Below are 26,109 nucleotides of genomic sequence, written 5' to 3'. Positions count from 1 at the left end.
GATTCCATGCTGTATAATGAATAGGATTGTTTTTAAAATCCGATCTCCGATTAGTAAAAAAATCCTATTGACTTGCATTGGGATCGGAATTGGGATCGAGATCCGGTTTGAATGAAAAATGATCGGAAATCGGATTTCAAAATCGATCCTGAAAAGTCAAAATCGGCTCAACCCTACTCAAATCTCAACAAATCAGACGTCAATGACGGGTTCATAGAGTGCGTCAGCTCTGAGTGACAGGAACAATGTATTTAGATAAATGACCTTGTGCATTGAAAGGGAGTGGGGTAAGCTCCAAGTCCCTATGGATAAACTATGCTAACAAAATGCTCACATTACATAAGCCATATGTTTGCTCTAATAGCACTTATAACTTTAAGCTGGTCACAGATTAATAGAATTGCAGAATACTGAATATAGTGTAGAGAACTGGTAATAATAGAGTCTTACACTTAAATGCTTGGTATTGCTTAAAAAAATGGTTCAATTTTTTATTTTTTACATTGGAGCAATTAATATTTACGGTAATCTCCAAAGAAAATCGAAGGATTAGACCACTAGTCCTACATATCTCTGCGTCTGAACTTTGCAAGCAAAGGAGACAACTTTTTTGTAGCAACATGTAGATCCCCTTTCCTTCTGTAAATCATGAATCCGTATAAAAATTGAGGAGGGGTATGCAGCTGCAGCTTCTTAGCACAGCAAAACTGCAAGAAAATGCAACTTCAGCCTTGGGCAGTGGAGTTATAGTCGAGAAGTTACTGACTCCAACTCCTTTTTCCGTGAATTAGTGGAGCTCACACCCCATGCTTTCCTCCCTAGCTAGCTCCCCACTTTAGCCCTTCTCAACTAACTAACTCAGCCCCCCACCCCATCATACCTACCTCATGATTTCCTGTCCAGATCTTCTGGACATGGAACATCACTTCCTTCTTTGGGGCTGGCTCCTGGATAAAGTCAGAGCGCCAGCATGTGTTGTAGTCAGCACTACGGGTCTCTGCCTATGCAATAGACTGGAAGGGCAGGCTACAGCACATTTTGGCACTCCGGCTCTATTGCACAGGTGCTTGCAGATGTGAAGAAGAGGAGCAGCCAACCCCATAGAAGGAAGTAATGTCCCATGCCCAGAAGATCCGGACAAGAAGACAGGCAAGTATGAGATAAAGTGGGGTGGGGGAACTTAGTATGGGTAACATTCCATTTCCAGAAACTGGGAAAACGGAACGTCACCAGAAAATCTGACAATGTGCCTGGGCCGTTCTGGCAATATGGGCAAATATAGATTTTTTTGTAAAGTACGGGGCACAATGGTCAGGATTTTGACACGGAATTTGCGTCAAAACCCATTGAAATCTATGGGAACCGGTCATTTCCTTCTTCCACAAGCGGTTTGTTCCCACTCGCATAAAAAAAGAAGCGAGCTGCCCATTCTTCAGGTGGATTCCGTGGCTGAATCAGCGACTAGGCCCATTCATTTGGGCCTAATCCGGAGCGGAAAGCCGCGACGGAATGTGTTCACACTGAACCCCGTGTGAACTAGCTCTAGGTTAGAAAGTAGGTGGGGTGAAGGTGTTTAGATTAGTGTAGAAGTATCATTTTACCCTGGACAACCCCTTTAATTGCCTTGGTCTGAGCATAGTGTTTAGCCAGGGTCGGTGGTTAGGCCCTACTGACTCTATAGTCCTGGCTGCAGCTTCTTCCTACAGTAAAAGAGCATTCAACAATCTGTGTTCGGGGCTGTCCCAACTTTCCTCCGATAGAAGTCAGGGGAGCGAAGGATGATCCATGTTGAATTTTACATGTCCATTCATTTTTGCTATAAGGGGAGATAAATTGCAGGTGTTTGGCAGTGACTTACTCCCCTCCGCCCATTCAGAACACATGTATCCATAGTCAAAGTGAGCATGCATGTGTACGCAGGTAGGGAGGGATAGCTGTCAGCTTTTGAAGGTGTATGGGTACTTCAGATATTGTATACATACCAGATTTTAGCTGATATCATGCGGTTAAATAACTCAAACACATTCTACTAGTAAATTCTTGTCGTGTACCACTTTAAAGATTTGATAGCGCAAGAACATGATGGAAATGTGTAGCTACATATTTTTAAGGTTGTGGTAAGGGGACAAAACAAACTGAGGGCTGGGTCCGTGGATCGATGCGTGAATGATTGTCTGGAATTAAGCATGCTGGGACTTGCTTCTGTCAGCGAAATCATTACTGCCTTGATACTTCCCGAGAACAAGAGTGCGCTTGGATACAGAAGCGGAGGGGGGGGGGGGGTAGAAGCGATTATTGACAGGCAGCGTACCACGGAGTATAGACCTGGAAGTATAAGCAAGCCTATACTTTAATGCACGCTCCCATCCATCTCTGCACAGACGTGTAGCACAGAACAGGGAAGGGTTCTTGTAAAGGTAAATGAAGCGTTGCTTACAGCAGCCCTCTTGGTAAACACAACCCCACCCTTGAGTTTCAAGAATGCTGCAACAGTAATGCCGTTACAATAGAAGATTTCCTCTCGCTCCAACAAAGTCTCAGGTCAAAGACATGGCAAAATAATGTCATGCAAATTTAATAATAATATTTTAGATTAATATTAGTGGTAATGGAATATCTATGGCATGTCAAGGCGCAGAAAAACACCAGAAATGGTTCTCTCTCCAGGGTTGTGAAAATATTCATGTGTTTTCTGGTTTCCAAGGCTTGAAACCACTTCCCACCACAAGCCTTCGCGAGATCACTTATCTAAGAGCATAGATTGCCATCACGTAGAACCTCGGTGTAAATATTATCAGCCTAACAAGGTCTGTCAGAGGTGTTTCTTCATATTTATGCTGCTTTTATTAAACATTTGGACGCACAACTGTGGACACACAGACACATACTAGGTCATATTGGGAATCCTATAGAAAGGATCGTCATGGTCGGAAATGTCTTGTGTGCGGTCCGATACATCAAGCAAATAAGAGTGAATATTAACAATGAATAGTAATAATTTGTGATTAAAATCCATAGAAATTGTAGAAAGCCATAAAAAGAAGAAGAGTCTCCGTAGATGTGAAGCATTGTGGGACCTGCTGTCCAAACCACAGGCATGTGCAGGAAAAGTCTGAACGTGAACAACATCAAGAGAGAAAGATCGCAGCACTTGGACATCTGGGCATAGATCTTACAAATACTGTATATTAGAGCCAGGAACAATGGCTGAAGAGGGTGTTAGGGCAAAATTATATAGCTGCAACACTTGGGAGTGAAAGTGACCCCCTTAGCTCCAGCATCAGGCCGCAATGATCAGTATATTATCGCTTACCTCTTGCGAGCAACAACATCATCATCTTTGCACCAAAGAGCACATTGCACATTGACAAAAACAACGATATCTCAGTAATGGAGGCAGCGGTTCACAAGCGGAAAACACACAGTTTAATTCAGGTGACACTAACCTATCTGTCTGCAGGGCTGGATTGATATTCTGGGTTCTGGTGACAGACTCCCTTTAAGAGCACCATGACTGCTAAATCTCAATCTCCGATTGTTAACTCTTGCTATGCATTCGGCAAATCAACGCTGGCTCTGCAGCAGGCTCGTCCTTGCTAGTCGGGAGAGCTGGCAGCTTGCTGTTACGAGGGAGCTTACTTTTTCTCATAGGTATGCATTGACCAGTGTTGATTGGCCAGTGTACAGCATTCGGCCAATCAATGCTGGTTCTGCCGGAGGCTCGTCTGGGAGGAGGCAGAGTCTAAGATTGGACCACAGCAGTCTCCATTGTGGTCTGATCTTAGACTCTGCCTCCTCACAGACGAGCCTCCGGCAGAACCAGCGTTGATTGACCGAATGCTGTACACTGGCCAATCAATGCTGGTCAATGCATTCCTATGACAAAAAAGTAAGCTCCCTCGTAACAGCAAGCTGCCAGCTCTCCCGACTAGCAAGGACATGCCTGCTGCAGAACCAGCATTGATTTGCCGAATCTATATAGTGTATAGCATTCAGCCAATCAATGCTGGATCTGCAGGACGAGTAAGGGCCAGTTCACATTAGCGCTTGCCTCCCATCCGGAAGGGGTCCGCAGTAGGACCCCCCGAACGGAATATCAGTGCAACTGCAAGCAGTGTGCAGTTAAAGTGCATGGACCCAAGGGGCCACACGGTGGCTCAGTGGTTAGCACTGCAGCCTTGCAGCACTGGAGTCCTGGTGTTCAAATCCCACCAAGGGCAAAAAAAACCCATCTGCAAGGAGTTTGTATGTTCTCCCCGTGTTTGCATGGATTTCCATCCCATATTCCAAAAAAGACATACTGATAGGGAAAAATGTACATTGTGAGCTCTATGTGGGCTCACAATCTACATTTAAAAAAAAATAAATAAAGTGCATGGACCCAATAGACTATAATGGGGTCCGTGCGCTTTAACTGCACAGCGCTACTCCTAAACACTCTCCTCCTGCTACTCGTGGACTTGGTGAGTCTCCTTAGTCGAGTAGTGGTTTCCGCCGAAACGAGCATTTTTTCCCATAGACTATAATGGAATTCGATCGAATAGTCAAATACTGAGGCTCTACTCGAAACGAATATTGAATCTCGAATATTTCACTACTCGCTCATCTCTAGATATTACGAATTAGATCATGAAATGAGAATCAATCACGCTGTGACTAATCCATCATATATCGATCTACAAGACACAGACCCAAACTTGACCCCCGATAGAGACTCACAATGGACTGCACATAAAAATGAAATTTCACTTAATATAAAATCAATAGACATTCAACAAAACTTACCTAGGTCAATAAGAATTGCATGCTGTTGAGTGGTCAGCTGCTTTAGTAGCTCTTTATAGGGAACATCCTTTACAGGGCTTCTGCTTGGCATCTGATGTCTCAACTGATACTGTTCTGCTAAAAACTTCCAGATTTCACCTCGATGATGGCGAGGAACACCTAATAACGAAAAAAGGAGATATAGTTTGCTTTTTTATTTTTCAAAGTTGTGATGTAGAGTATAATGGTTTGGTAGATGGATGCAACACCCAGCAGTGCAATGGCAGGCTGGTTCCACATACAACATTTATCTCATGTTTTTGTTAAGGGTGTGGATCTTTTAGGTCCAAGCACAAAGTTCTCTATTTATTCCACAGCCCAACTCCGACACCTGCTCCAACTCCTTTATAAATGGCTGACAGCCATGGTCAGTCGGAAACTGTAAAACTCTTCTAATGCACAAAGAAAACCAGTGATGGAATTCCTACGAAAGTAAATCTGCAACAAACTATGTATCTAATTATAGAATAGCAATAACAGAATTAAAAAGCATCATCTTATTTTGAAGGCGGTAACCTTTTCCAGACTCAGACTATACATCAACTGACCAAATTAGACGCTGACCAAGCAGCCCTGGATTATTTGTGGGTAAACTTTATTGCGGTCTTTGGCTTATTCACTTCAAAATACGGCTCAAAAAACCGCCTCCCATTGAAATTCAATGGGTTCTTTTTTCTGTGAGTGGTTTGTTCCCGCTCGTGGAAAGAAAAAAAAAAAAAAAAGTGACATGCCCTTTCTTCACACGGATTCCACAGCGGAATCTGCCGCAGAGTCCATGGCGCGAACACTCCTTCCCGACTAGGCCCATTCATTTGGGCCTAATCCCGAGTGGCATGCCGCGACTGGATGCCGGTGCACTGTAGACACTGCACCGCCATCCATTTGGGGCTAGTCGTTTTTTGGATGAGATTCTGAGGCATCCTCCTGCACATTAATAAAGGGTACATGCACATGGACTTAAAGATGTAAAAAGCAGAAATTAATCTTACAGCCCAGTAAAATGACAAAGGCTGAATATTTTCCATGACTACTAGAAATTTTGCATCCATACCTTGCCCAACAGCGGCATGAATCTTTTCCATATCTGCCTTAATCTTTGCTCTTCCAGGGGTGTTTAGCATCTTTTCCCATACCAGTGTCACGTCTTTAAGACACGGAGTGATTTCCTCATAGTCGAGCTTCAGGCGCTTATTTTGCAAGTCATTTTCTGATGCTTTGTAAAAACATGAAAAGAAAACAAACAATAGTCAGTGAAGGTAAACGCTGTCAAGTCAGTCTACGGCTGTGAACGGCAAGAGAAAACAAAAAGGCCCACATATAAACTATGACCAAACTATTGTATTACCGTATATACTCGAGTATAAGCCGACCTGAATATAAGCCGAGGCCCCTAATTTTACCACAAAAAATTGGGAAAACTTATTGACTCGAGTATAAGCCGAGGGGGGAAATGCAGTAGAGTTTTTGGGTGCAGTAGTTGCTGGGGAAGGGGAGGGGGTGTTTTGGTTGTCTGTCTGCCCCTTCCCTGAGCTTGAGGACCGGGTTTCCCCCCCCCCCACACACTTGGAATTCAGCCTGGCTGAATATAGGGTATTTAGGATTGAGTGATTTAGAACTTTTATTTACTTTATTTTTTTATTATATCTTTTTTTAAAAAAACTTTTTTTTCCACTATTTTATGGGAGATGCTATACATTACTATTGCAGCTGGTCATACACACCCCCTCCCACAAAAAAAAATAAAAAATTATATATAAGCTGAGGGGGGGGGGGGGGGGGGTGTTTCAGCACAAAAACTGCTGGTGCTGAAAAATTCGGTTTGTACTTGAGTATGTACTGTACAAAGAAATTTCCACAGCTAACTAATGTGTAGCCGTCATGTTCACACCTGACAGCAGATCTCACACAGAAGATAAAGAGATTAAAGGGGTATTCCCACCTCACATACTCATCAGTCTTTACTGCTGTAAAATCTTCTTTCTTCCTGGTTTCTTGCATCATTTGGTGGGCGGGGTTTCACATGCAACCTGCCGTTTAGCTCTGCCCCCAAATTCTCATGTAGCTCCGCCCACCCACATTGGACTATGAAGTACAGGCAGCAGCAACTCCATTCTGTGTTACATACAGAGACAGCCTGTCTCTGCCATAATGAACACAATTGAATTAGCTAGCCTGATAACTGGGAGAACAGAAGAAATGAAAGCAGCTCCTCTCCTCTGAGAGCAGGAAGGTCACATGGTGCAGACACAGGAATAGCTAGAAACACAGGCTGGCTCCCGTGCACTTAGCCCCTCCTCCCTCCCCCTGAGAGCAGCAGATACATTACTTGACTCATGAGCAGCTAAGTCAGGGCTGTGGCCACAAAGAATTGAATAAAGTAAGATAGTGGTAAGATAAGATCCACATTAACAAGCAGTATAGATAGGATCCTTGTGATGGGACAACCCCTTTAATGGCTGAAGCAAAGAACATTGGTGACCGGTGATATATAGGATAAAAAGTCATACAATCCTGGTCACAGACAAAAAGAAACGTTGATAATACGGGGACAGAATTCCTTTATTCTTGGTATAATAGAGGGCTGCAAAAACATTTTACCAGTAATAACCAAAAAAACTTTCAATATAACGTTCCATAACACCACCCAAAAACTATTCTGAAACATGAAACATCCAGTTAAAAAAGGCAGGCAACTAACACATCTATTTTGCCCTTTAGCCCTAGATCCTAATCTGTCCAGAAGACGTTTTCCTGCTTCCTCATTTGCCTGCTTTCAACAATAAGTACACAATTCTGTCTTATGTGCACGGTGACTTATCACTTAAGTGCAAAATGTTAGGTTTGTGCTTTTTTACCATAGTCACCATACGGAACGTGAAAAGGAGTACATAAATGTTGAATACGATCATGGTATCCCATGTCACATTTTTCAAAAATTCTCACCCTCAAAGAGGCCGATCCTTAGGATAGGTTATTTAATATTAGATCAGTATGTGTCCCAACATCCGGCACCTCCACCGATCAAATTCAGCCCAGTATGAAACTGCAAGCAGACAGCTTTGAATACTGTCTTCCTATTGCACCTCAACTCCCATTCTAGTGCATAGGAGCTGAGCTTCAGTTGGGCATCAAGACCACCACACCACATACAGATCTGTACTGCTATTCTAGTGGAAACAGTACAGCAATAGATCAATAGACAAGTAAAAAGTAGAGTAGAACCTGACCGGACTCTTAGGAGAAACACTAAGATTCCAGATTACCCCACCATAAACAGTCATTGACAGCCTTCACCGTATCAGTGTGTACACATATAGCCGTCAATCATGTGTGTGGCCGGGGTTGGCAGGACTCTCACCGTCTCCCCTAGGAGTCCAGTGAAGATTTAGTCTGCTTTCTGTTCAGAACTTCTGAATGACAGGTTATCTTTGAAGCAATCTCTATCATGATTCACCTTGTAACTTTTGGTTTTCCTTTTCCATTCTGAGAAGTAGAATCTGCTGTATAATGGCTTTTTTCCAAAGCTCTCTCAGTTCTTCTGGAGTGCGGAGTCTTACTGCTGATCCAGGACCAAATGGCCCATCTTCACGTACAGGCTGTAGCGGAGACCTCGGAGGGATATCGCCCACTTCTGAACGTTCTGTGGAAACAAGAACCAATGGCACCGTATAAGATTATCCCGATCGACATTCTCAAGGCCTTTCTCTTAAAAGACAATAGGTTGCACACAGAACTTTTTTTTTTTTTTTTGCATTCACACTGTTTGTTGGGTATGCCAGAGTTATATGTTGGGAAGATTATCAATTCCTCACATAGGCTCTAATGCAAAGGTCTCTAGGTCATCTGATTTATGTCAGGGACCACCGAGGCCTGCGGCATCGTGTCACACAGACATAAGAGTTATAAACTATGTGACATCAGAAGACCAGGAGCCCAGGAGAGTAGAGTAACACAGTTTATTACATTTGATCACATCCCATGGGCCTCCATTTATTATACTCTGGGGGTCTGGAGAGACATCAGCGTAAAACAGCAGCTCTAATTCATCCGCATTCAGTCGGAACGAAACTGCCGAGCAAGACGAATTCACAAGACAAATCTTCCGAGGTTCGCACAACACATACTCCTACTGTAAAGCGGGCATGGCCGAAATAATGGCCATTCATTGTAATCAAGGTGTTGTCGGAAATTTCTGAGTTGATCGATATCAAAAGGTAAATACTAAAACAACCTCAATAGTAAATGTCTCAAACATACAGAGAAGTAAAAAGGAAATTAGGGGTCATAGAAGTTGACACTTTCAGTAAATGCGCCCCCACTAAGTTACTATCTAGCAATATTACAGTTATGTAGGTTACAGCCAGAACTAGTTTCTCAGATAGATCTACACTGCATTGCAATATGGTCACTACTTTACTTAGAGTTCAGACCGGTCACCGGTCGAGAACATGGTGGGCAGGCGAGCTGGAGGAACACAACACTTGTTAATATTTAACAACGGCGCAACCTGCAATGGGCAAGAAAGAGGCATACCTCACAGGTCAAACTACACAACAAACACCATCATAGCCGTCTGCCTGGAACAGAGGAAAGTGCAAACACGATGAGCACATACAATGGGTGAGAACTGGGAATATTATATAAACAGAGGCGCGCCCAGACTCCTCGCTGGTTTTATAGGATCTCTTTGCTTATCTTATCTTTACCACACAGCGATATTTGTTGATCTGCTCACGGTCGCATTCATCAATAGATGCAGATGGATGTCAAGAATTTGATTTAGAAACCAAAAATGGTTCCTACATTTATCTGCTTAAAGGGGTTGTGCACTGTCAGACCAATATGAAGAAACGAATGTTATCGTTTGCATAATAAAAAGTTACACAATTTTCCATTATACTTTCTGTATCAATTCTTCACGGTTTTCTGGATTTCTGCTTGCTGTCACTTATTCTGTTTTAGTGGATAAAATTAATACAGAAAGCATATTGGAAAATTGTACAACTTTTTAATTATACAAAAAACAACATTTGTTTCTCAATGTTGATCTCGCTCATTCTTCAGGATCAAAATCATGACCAAAAAACCCAGTGTGAACTTACCCTTAAGCTACGTAAAACTTATTCACCAAAAGAAATATAACGAACCAAGCGTGCCCACGCTAATTAGGCATATGAGACCTTGTAGATTTCACAGTTAGTTACCTTGTCTTATGCCTTTATGATACGTAATCAGGTATTAGTCACTGAAATTTGTAGGGCAGCGTCTTCGGCTTACGACTCTTGGGTCGAACGGTATAAATGCAACTTATTCCGATTCCTCCATTTTGAAGTATATCCCTCAGAATAAGTTGCATTTAAAACTTATTCACGTTAGTCTCATCTATGAGAATACCCTATATACTCGAGTACAAGACAAATTTTTCAACACAGTTTTTGTGCTGAAAAAGCCCCCCTCGGCTTATACTCGAGTCAATAAATTTTCCCAGTTTTTTGTGGTAAAATTAGGGGGTCGGCTTATATTCGGGTCGGCTTATACTCGAGTATATACGGTACTTGGGATCATAATGTAGCCCAGGTAATGACACAGAGCATTGTATACATCAGACAAAAAATTTTAGCTGGCCTAAACAGATTTCAATAAAAAAACCAATTAGAAAAACAATTAGTTTACACACAAAACCTTTGCCCTCTAATAAAACCAATATATAACTAACTATATGGCCTTATTTCACACGGCACTGAATAGTGAAATGCAGATATAAAATGCATCCAGGAAAAAAAAAAAAAAAAAAACGAAAAAAAAACGCGGAAACTCTTTGTTCCCCCGTCTGAGATTTTCATTGAGTTTTCACTGCATTTGTCTGTGTTTTTTGTTCCCCTATTAAATACACAGGGAGACCACAAGCAATTCTGCAGATAAAATTTGTGAATTTTTTGAAAATTTCTCAAAAAATAGCTCTTCCACTGCATTTTTTTCTGTAATGTGGGGATGAGATTAACCAAAATCTCATTCACTTCCACTGTGTCTCCGCATCAGCCAAAAAAATGCTGCATTTCCGCAACATTGCACCTTAGCAAACAGGTGTAAGACCCTATCAAAAAATGTTCAAATGCATCTATACAACTGTCCCAGCGAACACTTCTGGCACAGCGATTTATTTTCTGTATATAGGTTAGTGGAGATGTAGGTCAGAAGAGGTAATGTCTCATTAGGGAGAGACTGGTACAGGGACTTATTACATCATGCATACCCTGCTAAGATTTCTGGGTAAGGAATACAAATAAGGCCTCATTGGTGAAAAAGAGGAATTGGCTCCTAGCGCCACCTATTGGAAGGTAGCTCCCTATAGATTAACGCCTGGTTTTCACAGAGAGATTGCAGATCACATGGTCTCAGGTGATCATAGTCTGTAGTCATAGAAGAAGAATGGGTGTGTACTACATTATTCTCCCTGCATTTCTTTTCCTTATTTTGCTAGCTAGCAATGACGGCACTTAATCAATAGGTCAGTACTTCTCTAGAACTGCACGTATCTGATCATCTGTGTACACCATGTGCATGCAATAAAACAATGAAACTTTGCATATCTATTAATATACAATGTGATAGGGTCGGGAAAATGGCAACTACTTCTTTAATTCCTACAACAACATATGGGGTGTTTGTAAAACCGGCCACCGCAACATGACCAAACACAACCAAAGTGTAGCACACACAGGCTATAGTTTCAAATATAGATTGTGATCCCCATATAGGGATATACATATAGGGATCACAATGTACATTTTTTTTCCTAATCAGTATGTCTTTGTAGAATGGGAGGAAATCTACGCAAACACGGGGAGAACATACAAACTCCTTGCAGATGTTGTTCCTGGCAGGATTCGAACCCAAGACTTCAGCGCTGCAAGACTGCAGTGCTAACCACTGAGCCACCGTGTTGCCTCTAGGTTTCCATTCTTTGGATCCACTTGGGGACCCGAAAACTGGAAACCCAATCAGCTTAAAAAACGGTTACCTGCCGAAATATCTAGATTGGTAGGGATGAACCAAGGTATGGAGACAATCAAGGACTCCATGGGATTGCCAAAAATTGAATGGAGGAGAATCCCACACACAAGAGACTGGAGTGACAGTGTGAATGCTCAACTACCACCCTGTCCAAATAGGGGACTCAGAACTTTTATGTTTAGGTCTGGTGGGGACCCCAGCAGTCAGTCCATCAGTAATCTAGTAGGTATCCCCTACCCAGTAGATCTGGAATACCCCTTTATCCCTGAATATGTTCTATACATAACAATACGATATGACATAAACCTATAATAGGTGAGGACTCCAGCTATAGGACCCCCTAATATTAGGGTTGGGGTCCTAGAGAGCCAGACTTGAAAAAACTAGCAGCCATCAATAGGTTCTCTCTTATAAGGACAATTCCAAGCTACAGTCACTGTAAAAGACCCATTTCTAAACCCAGATTTTATTTTTATTTCTTTTACTTCTGAAGGCAACTGAACAATGGCGACCATTGCAACTCAGATCCTTGACATCAAATGATGCAATTCTAGACATTGCTGGACATGCTCCATCTTAAGAAAAGCTCAAAATAAAAAAAACTAGGGGCCTCATGTGTCAAACCAGTCTCAGACAGGCCAGGGCACATTTTACCTAGGTCTAGAAGAAAGCAATACAACCCAGTTGAGGCATGTTTGTTTGACACATGCTTTTTGGTTTTGGCCTGGCAAGAATGGACAGGACAGGTGAAGCAGAATACAGTGTTGCGAAGAGCTATGAAACGCATGGAGAGCAGGAGGAGAAGCATGGTCGATTTTATAGTTGTCAAGGTGAATTACTAACCAAGTTTCCTCCAGAACTGGTCTCAGCAAAAACGAAAACCGAAGAACTCACAATATTTCCACTGAATATTTGAAATTTGAGGAGGCATGACCAACCACAAAAGGGGCAAGGTTCGGAGAAAAGGTACATTTGTGGCCATTCCTGTATGTGAACAGGGTGTTCTTCATTTGGTTATGGGTTGAGTCAGGAAGGGGCTAAAGTCTCCTGGAATTTTATTGCCAACTATGACCTTTGTGCACGGGTAGGCAACCTTTGGCACTACAGCTGTTGTAAAACTACAACTCCCAGCATGCTTACTTGCTCTGCTGTTCTTGGAACTCCCATGGAAGTGAATGGAGCATGCTGGGAGTTGTAGTTTCACAGCAGCTGGAGTGTTGAAAGTTGCGTAGTACATCCTATACCATTGGAGTACAGCATAGGGAGTGGGTCGTTCCTGCACAACACTATACTATTATGGATAAGGAAAACTCACACTACCTGCAGTAGGCAGAAGCCATGTCATACAGCTGCCACATACCGGGAATAGATCTGGGTCATCAGCATGGTGCTGCCAATTCATCATCATGGTCAGTGACCATCTAAAAACCTCATAGTTCAGAATTGTTGTCTCTTAAAGGGCCCTTCACCACCTCCATCACTCTAGTTCTTAGTATCTGTTAATAGGCACTGCTGCACTGATTCCAGTACAGTAAGAATTTTTTTTTTCTCTAGTCTCCACCATTCCAGATCAATCAATGCTGTTAGTTTTGGTGCCTGAGATACTATTTAGGCTATGTACTGTCAAGGTAGGAGGGGATGTGACCCAGGGGTAAAGAGCTCAGAATCTCACCCCTCCTGCCTGACACCACCCTCCGGACAGTACAGCATCTAAATAGTATTTCAGGCACCAAAACGAACAGAACTGATTACTCAGAAATGGTGGGGGCTAGAGAAAAAAAAAAAATCCAACTGTGCCAGAATCAAATGGAACATTAGATATTAAACACCGACTTTGCAGTGATGAAAGGTCCAAGGTATAAAAGATTAGAAACTTGGCTGCTTTGTTCCAAAAACACTTCCAGACCTGACTACGAGTGGTGCGGTATTGCAGCTCAGCCCAATTCACTTTAATTGATTCGAGAAGCAGCACCAGACACAACTTGTGGGCAGGCGTGGCGCCTTTTCTCAAACCACCCGTCTAATCATCTAATTCGGTACAACCCATTACCCAAACGTTTCTAAACGAGAAAAAGTAAAAGTTGATCAACACCTAAACAGTAATAAGAATGAGGAGCAGAATACGTTATATACATTGCATATAGTCTACAGTATAGTACAGAAGAGTAGCTACGTATACAGAACGCTTCATGTCCCGTCTTGTAGATGGTGAAGAGGGAAATACTTGGAAGTCTGGGGCTTCTTCAGAAAACAAGCGCGTATTGATAAAGAAGAGATGTTAATTAAAGGATGTACATTTATTACAGCAGCTGCTCTCTGTAAGACGGCGAAAAACAAAGAGGCGTTTTGTGAGCGCCTCTTCTGTGCCAGGGCAGGTGATTATGTCAGCCATTTTTAACCTCAGGCGTTTTTTCCTTGCTTCAATACCTTTCCACGGGAGCAGGAATGTGTGTGAAAGACAGGTCACGTACAGTATGTATATGATGAGTGACACGATGCTTAGTCTCCACTCTGAGCCGTCAATCATCGAGATACGATATAGGCGATAATGAAGAGAACGTGTCTAGAGGCAGATTATACGGCAAATCATCAAGTATTGTTCCCTAGACCTACATTGGTGAGAAAAAGGGGTCATACGTGTCACGACTCTGCAGAAAAATGCAGAATAAGGTCACAGTCACACTTTTTAGAATTAATAAGATTTCACACCTAATCCTTATCGAGTTTGCTGACATTCCGCATCCAATGCAAGTGAATTGGCCACTTCATAGGGAGTGATATGATCACCATACTACGAATTACGCTACTTGCGTTCTACTCTCCGTTCTGTGGTTTCCGTCTTCTGCATGCCAGAAGACGGAAAGCACAGACCGGGTCCGGCCGTGAGCGTTTTATGCTCTCCGCCGCGAAACCGGATTTGTTAATCCGGACACAGAGTACTGCATGTCCCACTCTGTGTCCGGATTAAAAAACCCAATTTCGCGGCGGAGAGCATAAAACGCTCACCGGCGCTCACAGCCGTACAGCTTTCTCACCCATTCAAATGAATGGGTGAGAAAGATTCCTACAGGTTTCCGTCTCCTGCTCTGTTTTATGCAGGAAACGGAAACCTGCATTACGGAGAGGACAACGCAGATGTGAACGAACCCTTAGCCGAATTTTTGTGAATACCCTCCCTGCCATTTCCATAGCAGAAAGCTTGAATGTCAGCCTTGGATTCCTTAAATGGAAAAAAAAGAATTTGCCATAGGCAAATTAATAAATTTTGTAATATACTTTATTAACACATTTGGGCTCCTTTATGTGAAATCCTGCAATTTTTTCCCACTTCCTCCCTTGCTTCTGTATTGAGAGTGGTTTCTGCCTCTAGACTTTGAGTATGGGGCAGTGTAACATGTAGAGAAGATTGGGGGGGATGGAACAGTTACATCTCAGATGTTATAAAACATACAAACCTTTGGTATTAAATGAAAGAGGAGATTCTCTTGTTTCATATGACACCAAGGTTGCAGTGCTATCTAAATTATTTCCAGAGATATTACTGGTCGTGAAAAACAGGTTGTGATTGGGATATTTATAAATAATTGATCTACACTATGTGATGAAAAGCATCCGGACACCGGGCTGAGAATGACTTACAAGTTGGTGGCGCCCTCCATTGGTAATGCTGGATACAATATGGTGTTGGCCCACCCTTAGCCTTGATGACAGCTTCCACTCTCGCAGCCATACGTTTAATCAGGTGCTGGAAGGTTTCTTGGGGAATGGCAGCCCATTCTTCACGGAGTGCTGCACTGAGGAGAGGTATCCATGTAGGTCGGTGAGGCCTGGCACCCAGTCGGCGTTCCAAAACATCCCAAAGGTGTTCTATAGGATTCAAGTCAGGACTGTGTGCAGGCCAGTCCATTACAGAGATGTTATTGTGGTGTAACCACTCCGCCACAGGCCGTGCAGTATGTACAGGTGCTCCATCGTGTTGTAAGATGCAATCGCCATCCCCGAATTGCTCTTCAACAGTGGGAAGCAAGAAGGTGTTTAATACATCAATGTAGGCCTGTGCTGTGATAGCGCCGCGCAAAACAACAAGGGGTGCAAGCCCCCTCCATTACTGATAGAGGGCGCCACGAACTTGTAAGTCATTTTCAGCCGGGTGTCTGGATACTTTTGATCACATAGTGTATCTATCTATCCACACACAGAAAACACAGCTCAAAAATTTGAAGAGGCGAACAGAATCCTTGTACGGAGAGGCAATGCTGGTGTGAATCCAGCATTAGAGAGACAATAACTTTTTCCGGCTCAACTCAAAAACAACATCACAGTCCTGAATACAGAACGGATTCATCAGGAATTTTATTCTGATTAGGAATAACAGCGATTATTAAGGCCATGCTCCTTTTACAGGGTGTTGGATTTGTCTCACAAAACTCACCCAGTGTTTTTGTTTGGACTAAATAGATCTAAACCAGAATGACTATACTCTCGAGTCTCTTCAGATATCAGAGTATAATAAGCGGAGTTCCATTGGAGATAAGCAAATATGTAAAACATGCACTCGCCTATACAAAGGAGTTCTCTCGCAGCACTGGGGGTGTCCCCAATGCTGCAAAGAGAACTCTACAGCGCTGGCCTTTGTCTTCATTTGGAACGCCTCTCTCCGCTTCGTCTTCCGGCACTGGGCTTCAACCTTCTATGGGTATGGGGCAGAGCTGACTGCGCATGCCCATTTTTTGTGCTCGCTTACGCAGTAGGGCAGATTTACGCAGTAAGCGGCCACAAAAAAAAACGGCCGCGAGCATGCGCAGTCGGTTCTGCCCAGGCCACATAGCATAACTGACTGCGCATACCTGAAGGTTGAAGCCCAGCGTCGGAAGAAGAAGAAGTGGAGAGAGGCGTTCCAGATGAAGATAGACGCGTCGCTGGAGAGTTCTCTTTGCAGCTTTGGGGACCGCCCCCAGTGCTGCGAGAGAACTAATTTGCATACCAAAAAAAAAAAAAAAAAGCGGGATTTCTACCAAACGGCAGCATGGAGAAGACATCTAAAGGTAGGAGAAGAATAGCCTTTCTTAAGACTATTCTTACACGTTAGGGAGAAAAAAAAAATGGGATTCCAATGACTGGATCCCTTTAAAGTATTATACTATGTGCTTACTGAGCAGATTTATATCTCATTCTCCTTTTTGGTCAGTTTATTCTTCAGGTCTGAACAAGCAGCTTCCTCTTATAGGAGCAGGTTACTTTATTAACTTGGAACTTTCCCAAGCATAAAAACCGATTAACACAAATGATACAAACAGAAAGCACCCACATGTAATTGAAGTTAGAGATGAGCGAACAGTGTTCTATCGAACTCATGTTCGATCGGATATTAGGCTGTTCGGCATGTTCGAATCGAATCGAACACCGCGTGGTAAAGTGCGCCATTACTCGATTCCCCTCCCACCTTCCCTGGCGCCTTTTTTGCTCCAATAACAGCGCAGGGTAGGTGGGACAGGAACTACGACACCGGTGACGTTGAAAAAAGTAGGCAAAACCCATTGGCTGCCGAAAACATGTGACCTCTAATTTAAAAGAACAGCGCCGCCCAGCTTTGCGTCATTCTGAGCTTGCAATTCACCGAGGACGGAGGTTTCCGTCCAGCTAGCTAGGGCTTAGATTCTGGGTAGGCAGGGACAGGCTAGGATAGGAAGGAGAAGACAACCAACAGCTCTTGTAAGAGCTAAATTCCAGGGAGAAGCTTGTCAGTGTAACGTGGCACTGACGGGCTCAATCGTCGCAACCCAGCTTTCCCAGGATCCTGAATGGAATACACTGTCAGTGTATTCCCGTATACCCGATATATACCCCGATACCCGTTCCAACGGTGTGCCCCCCCACCTTCACCCCAGAAATACCCTGCAAGTCCCCTAGCAATAGAATTGGGGCTATATACACCCACAATTTTTACTACTGGTATACAGTGCCATTGTCTGACTGGGAATTCAAAGAGTATATTGGGAATACAAATACCCTCATTTCTTGCTACTGCCATATAGTGCCAGTTTCTGACTGGGAATTCAAAGAATATATTGGGGTTACGTGCACCCACAATTTTTACTACTGGTATACAGTGCCATTGTCTGACTGGGAATTCAAAGAATATATTGGGGTTATAAATACCCTCATTTCTTGCTACTGCCATATAGTGCCAGTTTCTGACTGGTAATTCAAAGAATATATTGGGGTTACGTGCACCCACAATTTTTACTACTGGTATACAGTGCCATTGTCTGACTGGGAATTCAAAGAGTATATTGGGAATACAAATACCCTCATTTCTTGCTACTGCCATATAGTGCCAGTGTCTGACTGGGAATTCAAAGAATATATTGGGGTTACGTGCACCCACAATTTTTACTACTGGTATACAGTGCCATTGTCTGACTGGGAATTCAAAGAGTATATTGGGAATACAAATACCCTCATTTCTTGCTACTGCCATATAGTGCCAGTGTCTGACTGGGAATTCAAAGAATATATTGGGGTTACGTGCACCCACAATTTTTACTACTGGTATACAGTGCCATTGTCTGACTGGGAATTCAAAGAATATATTGGGAATACAAATACCCTCATTTCTTGCTACTGCCATATAGTGCCAGTTTCTGACTGGGAATTCAAAGAATATATTGGGGTTACGTGCACCCACAATTTTTACTACTGGTATACAGTGCCATTGTCTGACTGGGAATTCAAAGAATATATTGGGGTTATAAATACCCTCATTTCTTGCTACTGCCATATAGTGCCAGTTTCTGACTGGTAATTCAAAGAATATATTGGGGTTACGTGCACCCACAATTTTTACTACTGGTATACAGTGCCATTGTCTGACTGGGAATTCAAAGAGTATATTGGGAATACAAATACCCTCATTTCTTGCTACTGCCATATAGTGCCAGTTTCTGACTGGGAATTCAAAGAATATATTGGGGTTACGTGCACCCACAATTTTTACTACTGGTATACAGTGCCATTGTCTGACTGGGAATTCAAAGAATATATTGGGGTTATAAATACCCTCATTTCTTGCTACTGCCATATAGTGCCAGTTTCTGACTGGTAATTCAAAGAATATATTGGGGTTACGTGCACCCACAATTTTTACTACTGGTATACAGTGCCATTGTCTGACTGGGAATTCAAAGAGTATATTGGGAATACAAATACCCTCATTTCTTGCTACTGCCATATAGTGCCAGTTTCTGACTGGTAATTCAAAGAATATATTGGGGTTACGTGCACCCACAATTTTTACTACTGGTATACAGTGCCATTGTCTGACTGGGAATTCAAAGAATATATTGGGGTTATAAATACCCTCATTTCTTGCTACTGCCATATAGTGCCAGTTTCTGACTGGTAATTCAAAGAATATATTGGGGTTACGTGCACCCACAATTTTTACTACTGGTATACAGTGCCATTGTCTGACTGGGAATTCAAAGAGTATATTGGGAATACAAATACCCTCATTTCTTGCTACTGCCATATAGTGCCAGTGTCTGACTGGGAATTCAAAGAATATATTGGGGTTACGTGCACCCACAATTTTTACTACTGGTATACAGTGCCATTGTCTGACTGGGAATTCAAAGAGTATATTGGGAATACAAATACCCTCATTTCTTGCTACTGCCATATAGTGCCAGTGTCTGACTGGGAATTCAAAGAATATATTGGGGTTACGTGCACCCACAATTTTTACTACTGGTATACAGTGCCAATTTCTAACTAGGAATTCAAAATGCGCAAGGCTCCCGGAAAGGGACGTGGACGAGGCCGTGGGCGAGGTCGGGGGAATGGTTCTGGGGAGCAAGGTAGCAGTGAAGCCACAGGGCGTCCCGTGCCTACTCCTGTGGGGCAGCAAGCATTGCGCCACTCCACAGTGCCAGGGTTGCTTGCCACATTAACTAAACTGCAGGGTACAAACCTTAGTAGGCCCGAGAACCAGGAACAGGTCTTGCAATGGCTGTCAGAGAACGCTTACAGCACATTGTCCAGCAGCCAGTCAGACTCTGCCTCCTCTCCTCCTATTACCCAACAGTCTTGTCTTCCTTCCTCCCAAAATTCCGAAGCTTTACAGAACAATAACCCAAACTGTCCCTGCTCCCCAGAGCTGTTCTCCGCTCCTTTCATTGTCCCTCAACCTGCCTCTCCACGTCACGATTCCACGAACCTAACAGAGGAGCATCTGTGTCCAGATGCTCAAACACTAGAGTCTCCTCCATCTCCGTTCGATTTGGTGGTGGATGACCAGCAACCCACCCTCATCGACGATGATGTGACGCAGTTGCCGTCAGGGCATCCAGTTGACTGGCGCATTGTGCGGGAGGAGGAGATGAGACAGGAGTTGGAAGAGGAAGTGGTGGATGATGAGGACACTGACCCGACCTGGACAGGGGGGATGTCAAGCGGGGAAAGTAGTGTGGATGTTGAGGCAGGTGCAGCACCAAAAAGGGTAGCTAGAGGCAGAGGCAGAGGTCAGCAGCTTAGGCGAAGCCAGGCCACACCCGGAATCTCCCAAGATGTTCCAGTTCGTACCCAGCCCCGAAAAACTCCCACCTCGAGGGCACGTTTCTCGAAGGTGTGGAGTTTTTTCAAAGAATGCGCCGAGGACAGATATAGTGTTGTCTGCACAATTTGCCTCTCGAAATTGATTAGGGGCTCTGAGAAGAGCAACCTGTCCACCACTTCAATGCGCCGTCATTTGGAATCCAAGCACTGGAATCAGTGGCAGGCAGCAACGGCAGGACAAAGGCCGCCTGCCGTTCACGCCACTGCCACTGCCTCTGCCTCTGCCTCTGCCACTGCTGACTGTGCTGGCGATGCACTCCAGAGGACGAGCCAGGACACCACTTCATCTGCCTCCGCCACTTTGTTGACTTCTACCTCATCCTCCCCTGGTCCTGTCTTATCTCCTTCTCCTGCACCATCAAAGGCACCATCAGGCGTTTCTTTACAACAACCCACCATCTCTCAGACATTGGAGCGGCGGCAGAAATACACTGCTAACCACCCACACGCGCAAGCCTTGAACGCCAACATCGCTAAACTGCTGGCCCAGGAGATGTTGGCGTTCCGGCTTGTTGAAACTCCCGCCTTCCTGGACCTGATGGCAACTGCGGCACCTCGCTATGCCGTCCCTAGCCGTCACTACTTCTCCCGGTGTGCCGTCCCCGCCTTGCACCAGCACGTGTCACTCAACATCAGGCGGGCCCTTAGTTCCGCGCTTTGCACAAAGGTCCACTTGACCACCGACGCGTGGACAAGTGCATGCGGACAGGGACGCTACATTTCACGGACGGCACACTGGGTAAATGTAGTTGAGGCTGGGACTGCTTCCCAAACTGGCCCGGTGTACCTCGTCTCCCCGCCTAACATTCCTGGCAGGGACACGAGAAGAACACCCCCCTCCTCCTCCTCCTCTACCGCCTCCTCCTCCGCCACCGCCTCCTCCTCCGCCACCGCCTCCTCCTCCGCTGTTAGATTGACCCCAGCTACGAGTTGGAAACGTTGCAGCACTGGCGTTGGTAGACGTCAGCAGGCTGTGCTGAAGCTGATCAGCTTGGGGGACAGACAGCACACTGCCTCCGAGGTGAGGGATGCCCTCCTCGATGAGACGGCAATATGGTTTGAGCCGCTGCACCTGGGCCCAGGCATGGTCGTTTGTGATAACGGCCGGAACCTGGTAGCAGCTCTGGAGCTTGCCGGACTCCAACATGTTCCATGCCTGGCCCACGTCTTCAACCTAGTGGTGCAACGTTTCCTAAAGAGCTACCCCAATGTTCCAGAGCTACTGGTGAAAGTGCGGCGCATGTGCGCCCACTTTCGCAAGTCGACAGTAGCCGCTGCTAGCTTAAAATCTCTCCAGCAACGCCTGCATGTGCCACAACACCGGCTTTTGTGCGACGTCCCCACACGCTGGAACTCAACGTTTCAGATGTTGAATAGAGTGGTTGAGCAGCAGAGACCTTTGATGGAATACCAGCTACAAAACCCTAGGGTGCCACAAAGTCAGCTGCCTCAGTTTCACATCCATGAGTGGCCATGGATGAGAGACCTTTGTGACATCCTACGGGTGTTTGAGGAGTCCACAAGGAGGGTGAGCTCTGAGGATGCGATGGTGAGCCTTACAATCCCGCTCTTGTGTGTTCTGAGAGAATCCCTGATTGACATCAGGGATAACTCAGATCACACAGAGGAGTTAGGGATAGCATCCGATCCGTCACAGCTGGAGAGTAGGTCCACACATCTGTCCGCTTCACTGCGTTTAATGGAGGAGGAGGAGGAGGAGGAGGAGGAGGAAGAAGAGTTGTCCGATGATGTGATGGTGATACAGGAGGCTTCCGGGCAACTTCGAATCGTCCCATTGTTGCAGCGCGGATGGGTAGACATGGAGGATGAGGAGGAAATGGAGATTGAACTTTCCGGTGGGGCCAGAGGAGTCATGCCAACTAACACTGTGGCAGACATGGCTGAGTTCATGTTGGGGTGCTTTACAACCGACAAGCGTATTGTCAAAATCATGGAGGACAACCAGTACTGGATCTTTGCTATCCTTGACCCCCGGTATAAAAACAACATCTCGTCTTTTATTCCGGTAGAGGGGAGGGCCAATCGCATCAATGCTTGCCACAGGCAATTGGTGCAGAATATGATGGAGATGTTTCCAGCATGTGACAGTGGCGGCAGGGAGGGCAGTTCCTCCAGTAGGCAACCAAGTTCTCACCGGTCCACACAAACGAGGGGCACACTGTCTAAGGTCTGGGACACCTTGATGGCACCCCCTCGCCAAAGTGCCGCCACGGAGGGTCCTAGTGTCACCAGGCGTGAGAAGTATAGGCGCATGTTGCGGGAATACCTTTCCGACCACAGCCCTGTCCTCTCCGACCCCTCTGCGCCCTACACGTATTGGGTGTCGAAGTTGGACCTGTGGCTTGAACTTGCCCTATATGCCTTGGAGGTGCTGTCCTGTCCTGCCGCCAGCGTCCTATCTGAGAGGGTGTTCAGTGCAGCCGGTGGCATCATCACTGACAAGCGCACCCGTCTGTCAGCTGAGAGTGCCGACCAGCTCACTTTGATAAAAATGAACCACCACTGGATAGAGCCTTCATTTTTGTGCCCACCTGTGTAAAGCACCCCAACATGAAACTCCATGTCTGTACTCAACCTCTCCAATTCCTCCGCATCCTCATACTCATCCACCATAAGCGTTGCACAATTCTGCTAATACTAGGCTCCCTCCAACATGATTTCCCCCAACTCTGCTGGTTAGAGGCTCCCTCCACCCTGATTTCCACCAACTCTGCTGGTTAGAGGCTCCTTCCACCATGAATTTGCCCAAACTGGGCTGTTTAGAGGCTCCCTCCACCATGAATTGGTCCAAACTGGGCTGGTTAGAGGCTCCCTCCACCATTAATTGGTCCAAACTGGGCTGGTTAGAGGCTCCCTCCACCATGAATTTGCCCAAACTGGGCTGTTTAGAGGCTCCCTCCACCATGAATTTGCCCAAACTGGGCTGTTTAGAGGCTCCCTCCACCATGAATTGGTCCAAACTGGGTTTTTTAGAGGCTCCCTCCACCATGAATTGGTCCAAACTGGGGTGGTTAGAGGCTCCCTCTACCATTAATTGGTCCAAACTGGGCTGGATAGAGGCTCCCTCCACCATGAATTGGTCCAAACTGGGCTGGTTAGAGGCTCCCTCCACCATGAATTGGTCCAAACTGGGGTGGTTAGAGGCTCCCTCCACCATTAATTGGTCCAAACTGGGCTGGTTAGAGGCTCCCTCCACCATTAATTGGTCCAAACTGGGCTGGTTAGAGGCTCCCTCCACCATGAATTTGCCCAAACTGGGCTGTTTAGAGGCTCCCTCCACCATTAATTGGTCCAAACTGGGCTGGTTAGAGGCTCCCTCCACAATTAATTGGTCCAAACTGGGCTAATTAGAGGCTCCCTCCACCATGAATTGGTCCAAACTGGGTTTTTTAGAGGCTCCCTCCACCATGAATTTGCCCAAACTGGGCTGTTTAGAGGCTCCCTCCACCATGAATTGGTCCAAACTGGGCTGGTTAGAGGCTCCCTCCACCATGAATTTCCCAAAACTTGGCTGTTTAGAGGCTCCCTCCACCATTAATTGGTCCAAACTGGGCTGGTTAGAGGCTCCCTCCACCATGAATTGGTCCAAACTGGGGTTTTTAGAGGCTCCCTCCACCATGAATTGGTCCAAACTTGGCTGTTTAGAGGCTCCCTCCACCATGAATTTGTCCAAACTGGGGTGGTTAGAGGCTCCCTCCACCATTAATTGGTCCAAACTGGGCTGGTTAGAGGCTCCCTCCACCATTAATTGGTCCAAACTGGGCTGGTTAGAGGCTCCCTCCATGAATTTGCCCAAACTGGGCTGTTTAGAGGCTCCCTCCACCATGAATTTGCCCAAACTGGGCTGGTTAGAGGCTCCCTCCACCATGAATTGGTCCAAACGGGTTTTTAGAGGCTCCCTTCACCATGAATTGGTCCAAACTTGGCTGTTTAGAGGCTCCCTCCACCATGAATTGGTCCAAACTGGGGTGGTTAGAGGCTCCCTCCACCATTAATTGGTCCAAACTGGGCTGGTTAGAGGCTCCCTCCACCATTAATTGGTCCAAACTGGGCTGGTTAGAGGCTCCCTCCACCATGAATTGGTCCAAACTGGGGTTTTTAGAGGCTCCCTCCACCATGAATTGGTCCAAACTTGGCTGTTTAGAGGCTCCCTCCACCATTAATTGGTCCAAACTGGGCTGGTTAGAGGCTCCCTCCACCATGAATTGGTCCAAACTGGGTTTTTTAGAGGCTCCCTCCACCATGAATTTGCCCAAACTGGGCTGTTTAGAGGCTCCCTCCACCATGAATTGGTCCAAACTGGGTTTTTTAGAGGCTCCCTCCACCATGAATTGGTCCAAACTGGGCTGGTTAGAGGCTCCCTCCACCATGAATTGGTCCAAACTGGGGTGGTTAGAGGCTCCCTCCACCATTAATTGGTCCAAACTGGGCTGGTTAGAGGCTCCCTCCACCATTAATTGGTCCAAACTGGGCTGGTTAGAGGCTCCCTCCACCATGAATTTGCCCAAACTGGGCTGTTTAGAGGCTCCCTCCACCATTAATTGGTCCAAACTGGGCTGGTTAGAGGCTCCCTCCACAATTAATTGGTCCAAACTGGGCTAATTAGAGGCTCCCTCCACCATGAATTGGTCCAAACTGGGTTTTTTAGAGGCTCCCTCCACCATGAATTTGCCCAAACTGGGCTGTTTAGAGGCTCCCTCCACCATGAATTGGTCCAAACTGGGCTGGTTAGAGGCTCCCTCCACCATGAATTGGTCCAAACTGGGTTTTTTAGAGGCTCCCTCCACCATGAATTTGCCCAAACTGGGCTGGTTAGAGGCTCCCTCCACCATGAATTGGTCCAAACTGGGCTGGTTAGAGGCTCCCTCCACCATGAATTTGCCCAAACTGGGCTGTTTAGAGGCTCCCTCCACCATTAATTGGTCCAAACTGGGCTGGTTAGAGGCTCCCTCCACCATGAATTTGCCCAAACTGGGCTGTTTAGAGGCTCCCTCCACCATGAATTGGTCCAAACTGGGTTTTTTAGAGGCTCCCTCCACCATGAATTGGTCCAAACTGGGCTGGTTAGAGGCTCCCTCCACCATGAATTTCCCAAAACTTGGCTGTTTAGAGGCTCCCTCCACCATGAATTGGTCCAAACTGGGCTGGTTAGAGGCTCCCTCCACCATTAATTGGTCCAAACTGGGCTGGTTAGAGGCTCCCTCCACCATGAATTGGTCCAAACTGGGTTTTTTAGAGGCTCCCTCCACCATGAATTTGCCCAAACTGGGCTGGTTAGAGGCTCCCTCCACCATGAATTTCCCAAAACTTGGCTGTTTAGAGGCTCCCTCCACCATGAATTGGTCCAAACTGGGCTGGTTAGAGGCTCCCTCCACCATGAATTGGTTCAAACTGGGCTGGTTAGAGGCTCCCTCCACCATTAATTGGTCCAAACTGGGCTGGTTAGAGGCTCCCTCCACCATTAATTGGTCCAAACTGGGCTGGTTAGAGGCTCCCTCCACCATGAATTTGCCCAAACTGGGCTGTTTAGAGGCTCCCTCCACCATGAATTTGCCCAAACTGGGCTGTTTAGAGGCTCCCTCCACCATGAATTGGTCCAAACTGGGTTTTTTAGAGGCTCCCTCCACCATGAAT

General features: G+C 45.4%; 1 protein-coding gene across 5 annotated transcripts in view; it reads right to left on the bottom strand.

Moving 5' to 3' along the window:
• The window catches only part of TBC1D1 (TBC1 domain family member 1), a 171,224-nt gene that overhangs the window by 16,835 nt on the left and 128,280 nt on the right, over nucleotides 1-26,109 (bottom strand). For all 5 annotated transcript variants that reach the window (XM_075261323.1, XM_075261330.1, XM_075261333.1 and 2 more), the window contains 3 exons: nucleotides 8,279-8,464; nucleotides 5,876-6,037; nucleotides 4,786-4,944 (listed from right to left, as the gene is read on the bottom strand). In XM_075261323.1, the coding sequence (XP_075117424.1) occupies nucleotides 4,786-4,944; nucleotides 5,876-6,037; nucleotides 8,279-8,464 (507 nt within the window). The remainder of the gene's footprint in view (nucleotides 1-4,785; nucleotides 4,945-5,875; nucleotides 6,038-8,278; nucleotides 8,465-26,109) is intronic.

This window comes from Leptodactylus fuscus, chromosome 1, assembly GCF_031893055.1.
Source record: "Leptodactylus fuscus isolate aLepFus1 chromosome 1, aLepFus1.hap2, whole genome shotgun sequence".
NCBI classification, from domain to species: Eukaryota; Metazoa; Chordata; class Amphibia; order Anura; family Leptodactylidae; genus Leptodactylus; species Leptodactylus fuscus.
Note: the sequence above shows the minus strand (reverse complement) of the source record. Positions and strands in the feature narration are given on the sequence as shown.